The 11,385-nt window shown below is 39.7% G+C and overlaps 1 protein-coding gene across 1 annotated transcript; it reads right to left on the reverse strand.

Annotated features, from left to right (window-relative positions):
• Nucleotides 1–6,130: 6,130 nt before the first annotated feature.
• Nucleotides 6,131–11,001, reverse strand: LOC144998168 (Tetratricopeptide repeat (TPR)-like superfamily protein). The gene is made up of 6 exons (XM_078957989.1): nt 10,571–11,001; nt 8,796–8,882; nt 8,555–8,704; nt 8,376–8,462; nt 8,228–8,299; nt 6,131–8,113 (listed from the first exon to the last, which is right to left on the reverse strand). The coding sequence occupies exons 1-6, from the start codon at nt 10,757–10,759 to the stop codon at nt 6,386–6,388; spliced, it is 2,313 nt and encodes a 770-aa protein (XP_078814115.1). The 5' UTR covers nt 10,760–11,001; the 3' UTR covers nt 6,131–6,385.
• Nucleotides 11,002–11,385: the final 384 nt, after the last annotated feature.

Here is an 11,385-nt window from a genome sequence, read left to right on the forward strand (position 1 = left end):
GCTATTGAAGCTCGACAGCCAGTGCAAACTCTGCCCTGAACCTGGTCACAAAGTCCGACCAGGTCATAGCCTCGATAGTTGAGGCTCCCAAAGAGTCACCCACTGACTCCCACCAATCTCGAGCTCGGTCTCGTAAACACCCCGTTGCATACCTCACCTTCGACCCCTCGGGGCAGAAGCTAGTCAACTGTGCAGACTCGATGTCTGCAATCCATCGCCTGGCAACAATGGGGTCCTTCACCCCGTGGAAATCCGGCGCACCACTGCCCCTGAAGTCCTTAAAGGAAAGCGTGTGAGATCCCGACTGGTCAGATGCCATGTCACTCTTGAATGCCTGGAGGCGATCCTCCATCATCTCCAATATCCCCTCCTTGATCGACCCGAAGATAATGGGGGTCGACTCAAGGATACCTCTGGTGATCTCCGATGCGATGAACTCGCGCAGCCTCTCATTTACTGGATCGGAACCTGATCCCGAAACCGATCCCTCTCCTGAACTGCCAACTACTGGCCTCGGGCGTAGTACCACCATTCTGAAATACAAAGAAATAACAACTGTTAGCGATATTGATACCCCTGGAGGGATCCCACCCACTACAAGTTCCCTAGTCTTATCTTAGCCTTCCTCGGTTCGGGTACGGATCCTCAGCTTTCAGTAGTACGGGCCCATACTACCTTCCACATCTATCCGTACCTTCCCCAAGGACTGCCTCGACTCAACCAGGTCCCTTCCCCTACCGTTGATCACTGCTACTCTTTATCCTAGGCTTACCCTAGGAAACCTCTGACTCCACCCTACCCAATCCTCAGCTGTTGAAGGCCTCTTGGTGATGCCAATTAACTATTACCTGAATACAATCACATGTGCTGAGGCTCGGATAATCCTTCGAGTAAGGGACTCATCTCTACAACGGTTAGGACTCAAACAAGAGCTACGCAATATAGTCAAATCCAACACTCTGAGATTATTCAACCCTGATCACATGTGACTTTAACGTATTCACCTAACAGTTAACTCCCATCACTTCAAAGCCCACATAGCACAAAGCAAACAACATTTTACGTAAGAAAAACAATCTCAAGCAACTCTATCCTCGAAGAGAGAACTGTACTAGCATACAATGTTGAACTCGTACTATCAGGAATAACCTAAACAGACTACCATACTGTTGTCTACTCAACTCTAGCATGCAACTCTTTCATATACTAAAGCACATAAAGCAGGCACATAAGGCATCACTCCTAGATCCTTAGTCCTATTCTAGCATGTTGTTCTACAGAAACTGATAAACATAAATAAACTTGTATGGGTACATTGGGGAATACTACTTGAGCTTGGCCGGTCGCGCACATCAGACACATTGTTCTTTCTTAAAACCCTTTACTTAACCTTTTAGAAAACATTTTCTCTTTCCAAAATCTTTTAATCCATTGATTTGAGTTCAAACACCCCCGAAGGTGTGTCCGAATCCCTCAAACCAGGGCTCTGATACCAACTTGTAACGATCCAATTTTTCACGTCCAAAAATTTCGTTTTTAAAACATTACTTTAGAAAACGTTAATAATTAAAAACATTGTTTGATCAACTACAACACAGCGTAAACCATGTCTAAAAGCCAAATCATACAACCAATCAAAATATCAGAGTATAAATCCCAGAAAAATCTAATAGATGCGGAAACCAGCGTGTGTGCATGATGTGCCGCTACCGTGCCAACTCCTTCCCCTTCGATGAAGAGGTACCTGAAACCAAAACTGTAAACTGTAAGCACAAAGCTTAGTGAGTTCCCCCATTATACCATATAACATACATAAATTTTCAGGCATATCTGGGTGCCCGACCTACCCTTTCGGTCCTCTCGACCGGATACTGCCTAGCATATCTGGGTGCTGGCCTCCTCTTCAGTCCTCTCGACCGGATACTGCCTAGCATATCTGGGTGCTGTCTCCCCTTCGGTCCTCTCAACCGGATACCGGGGACTATTTCACCCCTACTACTACCACATAACACATATATCACATAGTCTATCTAGCATGGTTGGGCATGACCGCCCCTTCGGCCCTATCGACCGGTGTTCTGGGGGACTATCTCCCCCTACTGTCACTAACACATAAACATAACACAGGTAGTAGCAACCCTAGATGAATATCACAAAGACAATCATCTAATCATACATCTCCTACCGGTGGGCCGGCATTGTGGCCTTAGACCCACCACTACTAGAAGGTAACTCACCTCGTAGTAGCTGCTGATCTGCGTGGGAATAGTCTGTTTGTTGCTGCTGCTCCGGAAATCCTCCGGCTGAAATTCCCACCAAACACTTAGTCAAATACTGCTAACTGTCCTTTGGGTAAAATGACCATTTTACCCCTGATCATGCCCTAAGTCAAAGTCAGAGTCAACTTTCAGTTGACCCGACTCACCGAGTTGGCTCACCAACTCGCCGAGTCCATGTCCAAACGACTGACCTGGATTCTGCTTCTACTCGTCGAGTTAGGCGTTGACTCGACGAGTTCTCCTTCCAAACTGATGTTCAAGTCCTTCATCCTACTCACCGAGTTGTATGAACAACTCGCCGAGTTCATCTTCATCCGATGAACAATTTATACTGTGACTCGCCGAGTCTGGGCATCAACTCGCCGAGTTCCATTATGGGTGAGTTTTGGCTTCCAACTCACCGAGTCCACCCTGGACTCAGTATACAACTCGACACAGCTCAAAGGGGACAATCTCGGAGACTCGCGACTGGACTCGCCGAGTCAGATGAGCGACTCACCGAGTCTGCTTCATGCAGGAGCCATAAACGCAATTTTGCTCGAATCCAGTCCATGCCATTCGTAGATCTAGGCTCCTAGAGCATGAATAACACGTAAAGATTCCAACTTTACGTGTAAATATTCATCTATGAGGGTTTTAGGGTTCAAAATGCACCAAAAGAGTAGATCTAAGGTTTTCATGCAACATGGGTCCATAAAGGCAGTAGATCTGAGCTCCTGGAGCTCAACTATGCCTAGATCTAAAGGTTACTCAGCTTATTACGAGCCCCCAAACATACACAAGCTTGGAAATGGTTCAAGAAAGACTTTAATGGAGCTATAAGGGACTATAAGCATGAAAGCAAGGGGAAAATCGAGTCATACCTTAGGGATCACACTGAGAAAGCTCAAAGATGCTTGACCTCCTCTTCTTCTTCTTGATCTACTCTTTTCCCACTCCAAAACTTCAAGAGAGCACACCAAATGCTTTAAACTTACAAAGAAACAACTCTTGAACAAGGTATAGGGCTCTAAGGGTGAATAGGGGCGAAATTGGGGCGGAATGAGAGTTTAAATAGGGTGCAAACCCTTGAAACTTAGGGTTTCATCCAACAGCGATGACTCGCCGAGTCCAGGATATGGACTCACCGAGTGGCCAACTTAAAACGTGTCCCGGGTCCCGGCTCTACTCGGCGAGTCGGACCTATGACTCGCCGAGTCCAAGGCTAAAAATGGAAAACACTAAAATGAGATTTACATACCAAGAACTAGGTGCTACATAACCAGTCATGTTTAATTGATACATTCTTATTTATGTGCACCTTCCAATCGAGTTGTCAATGCTTATGAGTTCTATGTTTTCATTTAACTGCCAAAAAAAAAAAAAAAAAAAAAAAAAAAAAGCATGTTGGTCAATAAAAGTACATTGATCAATATGGGTGAAGCTGCTAACAACATGGAAGCATTGATAGGCCCTTGTGCTTCGAAAAGGAAATAAATTTAGAATAAGCGAAGTTCATTCCATAAAAGGAAAGCTAAATTTGAATTTAGTTTTGTCCTAAACCTTGTCTTATGATTATAAGTTGGAAATGGTAGATTCACAAGGATGGAAACGTATGTACCATAAAATCTAGGTGGCAAAGTTTTTGCTATAATTCATGAGAATGATTATGAGGAAAATCTTTCACTAGTAGATTTTAAAAGGTCTGGTAAAGATCAGTATGGCTTTTGGTTGTGTTAATTGCATTCTCAAATTCAAAATATGATTACGGCATCCCTCTTCATATTTTGAATTGTGAGAAATGGGAAGGAGTTGTTTGAACTTTCAAATACTTATAGTTATTAGTTATGAAAAGGTTTAAACACACACATATGCAATCCAATGAAGGTGTATAAGCTTAAGAAGTCTAGTTGGAGACTTATCGAAGCATCACATAACAGAAATCTATACTTCAGTAAGAAAGTCAAGAGTATTGATTACTAGAAGTCCAATTAATTTATGGGTACATGTATAGCTAGTAGGAGCATAATTGTTATGCTAGCATTGTATGTTGACAATATTGTTTGTAGGGAACAAAGTTCTCAATTTGCAAACTTCAAAGTTTGGGAATTGTTTTTCTATGATAGACTTAAAGGAAAGGGAACTCATACTTTGTTTCGAATCTAAAGTAGGGATGAGAATTTGGCCCGAAAACCCGAACCGAACCAAATTGGACCCAAATAAGCAATTCGATTCGGTTTTCGGGTATCTATATAAAGCTTATTCGGTTTTCGGGTTATTCGGTTCGGGTTACCCGAATAAGGGCTTATTCGGTCCAAATGGACCGAACTGAATATGAAGTCTTATTTTTCCCCTTGCATGATTGCTTATTTGGTCTTGTGTTATATCAATCGTTACCCAAAATACCCATGTAATTTTTAATGTTTAAATTATATACTTATAGATAGATTTTTGGGTTGGATGTTTAATGTTTAGTGTTTAATATGTTGCTCAATAACTATATCTTAAGATTGTGGTGGTTGGATTTTATATTTTATATATCAAGAATAGTTTAATCCGTGTTATTCGTGTTTATCATAAGCTAGAAAAGTCATACAAAATAAAATATTTGTAATTACATAGTAAATGTTATTTGGGTTATTTGGGTTATTCAACTCATTAATCATCTTGTACATGTTATTTGGGTTATTCGGGCCGGAACCGAACCGAACCGAATAATACCTGAACCGAACCGAACCCATATTGCTTATTTGATTCGGTTTTCGGTTAATACAAATACCTGTATTCGGTTTTCGGTTTATTCGGGTTCGGATCGGTTCGATTCGGTTCCGACCCGAATAACATCCCTAATCTGGTGTATTTGGTTATGCATGCATGGATCTTTGCAGGTAGGTATGAACATACATACACATATACAATTACTTATATGTGTATGTAGGGACGTGATTTTTGACTGAATACCCGACCCAAAACCGAAACCTGGACCGGACCAAGCCGAATTAGGACCGAATAAGTTATTTGGATCGGTTCTCGGGTATCTATTTTTGCTTAATTCGGGTTTCAAGTTATTCGGTCCGGATTACCCGAATAAATGTTTAATCGGACCAAAAAAATCGACCTGAAAAGTGAAGTCACTTGAACCGAATAACCCAAATAAACCGAAATGGCCCGAATAACCCAAATAAATCGAAATGACCCGAATAACCAGAATAAGAAAATTTTATATTTAGTTCAAGAAAAAATATTAAATTACTATTTTTTTTCCGTGAACTAGATATAGAATTTTCTTATTTTGATTATTCGAGTCATTTTGGTTTATTTGGATTATTCAGTTTAAAAACATAGTGTAAATGTTTATTTGTATTATTTTGGTCCTTTTGGGTTAACAACCGAACTGAAACTCATATTACTCGAACTAAACCGGTCTCATAATATAACCGGTCTAGGTTTCGGATCCCACTTTTCATCCAATTCGGGTTTCGGGTTTGGATTGGTTCCGGTCCAAAGCACATCCCTATGTGTATGCATGTTCATACCTGCTTACAATGATGGAGATGTTTTGTTCCCCAAAGTTAATTGTCATGAAACTTATATATCTTCATGTGGCTTCTCCACATTACAGTGGCGAAATATACAACTTACACAGTAAGTTGAGAAATAGATGAAAATGTTGATAAAATAAAATTGCACTTTATAATAGCATATCCTGCTTCCGTTTGGTCTTATCTAGCTTTTCAATTTGAAAAAAAAAAAATCTCCCCAATTATAGCAACATGAAACTAAACAAGTCCCCCCGTGTATTTCAATTCCAACTCCCATTAAACCAACTAAGCATCTCTTCAAATGAGTACATCCAAAACAACAGACTCAAAAAAAAAATCAAGACTACATCTCAAATCTATTGAATTAGCCAAAACAGTCTCATATCCCCCTACTACCACCACCCGACAGAAATTTTAAAAAATAAGGAAAAAAAATCCAAAAGAGTAAGGAAGAAAAAGAACTTTTTACCCTGAGCTTTCAGCTATATATATGTTACAAATCAAATCCTCGATTTCAAAGGATCATTTCACCTACCTACAAACTCTCAAGGCCTTCAAATTCCCACCAATCATTACTCATTACTTTTACTTCCCCGGAAGAAATCTTACCCGGCTGCACTGTTTCAACTTCCCCACCGCCTCCCGCGTGTTCCCCCGCACCAGATCGATATATATCGCGGTAAGAACAACCTCCACGTTGTCTGGAATTACCGATAACGCCATTGCCACCGCCTCTTCCGCCCGCTCCATATCACCTTCTGCCGCCGCTATGGCGGCAATGTTGGCCAGTAAAACCCCACGAGCCACTTCCGGCTTCAAACACAGTCCCCCCTGCGGTAACCATTGGTCCTGTGAAAGCGCATTACTGGAATTTGGCTCGTCTAAATCCACCGCTTTCCTCACCTGCCACATGTCACAATCCTGTTCGCTGTAAGGAAACTCTGTGTTGTTGTTATCTTTACCGGAAATATACACCGACAAATACTCAGACGCTTGTTTGGGCTGGTTCAAGAGACAGTAAGCTTCCGCAGCGTACATGTTTCCTAGGAAAACGTAAACCCTAGAACATTCCGGAAGTCTCAAGAGACTTCTGGCAGTCGCCAACGCCTTCACAGCGTTCCCGAGCTCCAAGTAAACAAACGCCAGGTCAGCAAGAACCGCTTGCAAAATCATCTGGTTCTCTTTCCCACAAAGACCTTTGTATTCATTAATCGAACTTTGCAGCAACGTGCTCCCAACCTTCGCCTCCTTTGCCTCTCCATTTGAACTCACCGTTTTCGGGTCCCGGTTCGGGTTCGGGTTCGTATTCGTATTTGTATCCGTATCCGACCCTTCAAGTAAATGTAACGCGTTAAGAAGACAACTTTTCGCGTAAGTTAAGGAAAGATTCGGGTCAACTTGCACTGTGTTTTTCGAATTCCAACATTGGACAACGAGTTGTCGCCATTTTCCCCTACCAACAACATTAACATTGATATCGTTTTTCTTCTCGGAAAACAAAATACAACACTCGGCGATCCGAAGCCATAAAAGCGGGCGTTTGAGGAAAACCGCACCGGCCTGTTGAAAGCATCGGACCGCGAGGACCGGTTTCCCGCTCGCGAGATAAACCAACCCGCAGTTGTACGCGAAAAGGACGGATTTGTCCTGTGAGAAGCTAAAGAGCTTGAGTTTTTCCTTTCGGGTGTTGGTGTTGGCTAGTGCTTTTGAGAGAAAGACGGCTGAGGTCTGGTACTTTCCGAGTTGATAGTAAATGCATCCGAGGTTGTTGTAGTACAAGGATGAAGTTGACTCGGTTTGACCAACGGACGCCATTAGAAGTTTTATGGCTTTTCGGTGGTTACTTCGCGCGTATTCGAGTTGGGATTTTAGGAAAAGCGCGAGGGAATAGTCTTTTCCGCGTGCGATGTTCATAGCCAATTTGACTTCACGTTTAGCAGCTTTTAGGTTTCTTGTGAGGATGAGGAGCCAGACTTTGTATAGATGGACTTTGAGGCGTAAATCAGGGGCTGTGATTAGGGAGTCATCTGGTTGGGTGGGGTTGTTTGAGGGTCTTGTTGGGGCATTGGTGACATCAAGAGTTGAGATTAGGGATTCGTAGAGGGTTTCTTCTGAGAGGGTGCGAGAGAGTGGGCTTTCAGGGCCATTTGTGTTATCGGGGTTCACTGGATCTGATGATATGATCACGTTGGCGGGTGCTGAGGTGGATTTTGTTACTAGGTTTGTTGATTGTTGTTGTTGAATCAAGGTTCCGGAATCACCTTGGTTGCCTAGGTTATTGCCACCTACTCTTTCCAAATAGTTGATTACATCCTGGAAAGAGGACAAATTAATCACCTTGGTATATTTTTCAATGTATAATGTTTTAATAAGAAAAAAAAAGTACAATTTGCTTTATAAAGACAAATAATAAAATAAGAAACTTACTGCAGCTCTTGAAGCATGGTGGCATACTAAAGAAACATCCAGTAACAAGAGACAAACATGGCGTGCTACCCTCTGTAGAAAATAAACTGATGAGCACACTGGAATATAATTCCCTTGACAAAATTGATATTTTAATTTACTTTCTTACCTCGTCTATCGGTTCAATATTTTGATATAATTTCTCCAAAATGGAGAAAGATTTTTCATATTCATGTAGATGGTAGAGGATGACTGCCTAAAGAGAAACAATATGGAAGCAGAAAATCAGCTAATAATAAAACCATGGAGAGATGAAATAATAACAAAAGAAAAAACATGTTGACTTACTCTGTTGAACATTATGACAGAAACATCAAAATCATCAGCTGAATTGCCCTGTCCCACAGCATTATTTCCCTTATTTCCCAGAGCTTTGATCTTGTTGTTCAATGCCTCTGAGTTTTCTCCAGATGAATGAGCAAGTCTCTCATTTCGTTTCTTAACCAAATCAAGAAAAAAGTCAAACACGTGCAAGTGGGAATTTTATTGTAGAAAAATATTTTATAACAAATAGGAACGTTAAACATACCTTGAGATTATCAAGTGCTTCTAAAAATCTCTTTGGATTTGAAAATCCATCTTGAAAGTTCTCCACGATAGCAATGTTATGAAGAACCTGAATATAAAAAGGTGCAATATGTAGAAAGGAAATATCCATAAGAATTCAATTAATAGGAAGTAAGGCCATAAAACAAAGAAGAACAAGCTTCTGCTATATAACACAAAATAAGGTAATAAGAACCTTTCAACTAAATCTTTTTGAATTTAGAATATGGTATTTTATATGTTCAATGTAATTCTTTTTTTGAAACATAGTGACTAGTTGATTCATCGGCTTGCAAAAAATGAAACAATGTACATAAACAGAATATAAAATGTCCCTGAAAGATAACAAAATCACAAAAGAAAAAGCTTCCAATATAAATCCTAAATGGTGTAAAAGCTCATTACGTTCTTTTCTTTTAAACCTTAAAAAAGAACAAGATTAGTGCATATAACCACAACAGAATATAAATGTCATCTATCACATGCTATTTACACGTGTAAAATGTTTGATATTAATTAGCACCCAAAATACATAAATGCTCAACAAGTTATGACAAGAACTTGATGTCTATGTTTCAAGAACAAGAATAAATAGCACAGCTAGAGTCCTTATTGGCTACCTATCTAGGAGTGACAGCTGTACAGTGTTAGCATATGAGTTTCACCCTTACAATTTCTGTATCAATTTTGTCTTTTTAATGAGAAGTAGAAAGCATACAGTGCTTAAATAAGAAAGCATCCTTATTTTTCCTTGTTACATATGCTTTGATTCCTAAAAAAGTAGTTCTTTTTCATCTTCTAAGTCCAAATTAATCATTACTAGGCCAACACCTATACTAGTTTCAACCAGCATCATCACATCTATTTATGGCACGAATAACTTATCGTTCTAGTTTCGATCAATTCTTACATGATTAACTTACCTTTTTGACCTATTCTAACATGATTACCTCATCATGTCCATTTAAGAGTTATGGCACGAGTAATTTACCTTTTCGAACAATTCCGACATGAGTAACACCTCCAATAGTCATCAAAAAAGAAGAAAAGGACAAAGCAAAGACACGCGAAACATATTTAACAACAATCGTGGATAACAACAGAATATTTAAAAATATATATATAATTATATATGACGTATTGACGTTCGAACAACCCGACAGTATTTATGATGCCTACAACTTGCTTTTGCCTGACTTCTACATTTCACCGGATCTTGCTGCATTCAATTTCATCATATCTTTTGTTTGACCCCTTATCCATTAAAATTCCCCAATGACGTCTATTTTTCATGAACTTACATCAACCAAGTATGCCAGTGATGACAATTTTCTAATACCATAAACCTCAAACATCCAGGGGAAAGAACAATTAGCCAATAAAGCAACCTAAATGAACTATTTGATACAAGCTGTGTACTCAATTCATTCCAAATTCTAGCAACTTTCTAAGATAGATGTGATATTTGGTTCAAATTGTGAATTAAATCAATCAATCACATTTATGTGGATCATCTATTTCTATGCGATTTGAGAAGTTGATTAGTAAACTGATACATGAGTCTCAGTTGAATCCTACATGAAGCGTTTCAGTGTTCCGGTTGAAGTAAAGAAACGGAACTTCATGCGATCAGAAAACTTCTCCATATCATTACCATTGAAAATCAATTCCAATACAATAATACATTTTGAATTTCAATCCGATTTCAAGACACTAAACACGCAAAAGAACACTGAAGACAGAGATAAGTAAATTCACCTTCGGATCATCGGCTTTCTTTTCCAAGATCTGATTCAAGACCTTCAGACATTCAACATACTTCCCCAACTGAAAAAGCACATACGCCTCCTTCGCTAGCGTTTGAGTAACAGAAATCAAGTCGGCGTCGGACACTAACGATGCATCCACCCTACTGTTGTTCGCCGGAGTCACTGATGACGGGTCCATATCCTCCAACCAATAGATCGAACAAGCGACAATTATTACAAAATCGAAAGAATTAAAAACCCTAATCTTCTTATCCCTCCACCGTTCAAACAATCACATCTGCTTCACGAACAACAAATTAAGCGATTCAAACCTAGAATTTCAACACCTGAATCTGTAAATCTTATATCTAACGGTGAGGGTTAACGAGAGTGAGACTGATTTTCGGGGTAGAGAGAGAATCTAGAGAGGGAAAGAGGGTTCGTATTGCTGCTATTGAGTCTGGGCTGTGTCTGATGAGCGATTCGGTTCAAGTTATGCTAAAATGACGCTAACTTGAAGTCGTTTGTCTGACAAACCATTGATTTGATGGATATCTGAAGATCGAACGGTAGATAAGTGCTGAGCACTGTGGACCTTGTCACCGTAGTTCAGTCGTATAGAATTGTCATTTATTTTTTTATTTTTTTATCTTGGAAAATTAAGGATTTTTGTGAAATAAAAATATTAGAGGGAATTAATTTATGAAAAGAAAAATCTTTTATTAGGGTTTGTTATCGTTATAACTTACTAGGTGTAAGATCCATGTATTAAATGGGTTTAATTAAAAAAAACAAATATAAAATTTTAACAATTTGAAAAGTTTG

This window comes from Lactuca saligna, chromosome 5 (genome assembly GCF_052625555.1).
Source record: "Lactuca saligna cultivar CGN05327 chromosome 5, ASM5262555v1, whole genome shotgun sequence".
NCBI classification, from domain to species: Eukaryota; Viridiplantae; Streptophyta; class Magnoliopsida; order Asterales; family Asteraceae; genus Lactuca; species Lactuca saligna.

Bases quoted from the DNA above. Each gene is read 5' to 3' on its own strand.
- LOC144998168 (XM_078957989.1), bottom strand. From the start codon at position 10,759: ATGGACCCGTCATCAGTGACTCCGGCGAACAACAGTAGGGTGGATGCA. The intron at 8,463-8,554 runs GTAAGTCAACAT...GTTTCTCTTTAG, and splicing joins CTGTCATAATGTTCAACAGA to GCAGTCATCCTCTACCATCT. The intron at 8,114-8,227 runs GTAAGTTTCTTA...TCCTCTTTCCAG, and splicing joins ACCATGCTTCAAGAGCTGCA to GATGTAATCAACTATTTGGA.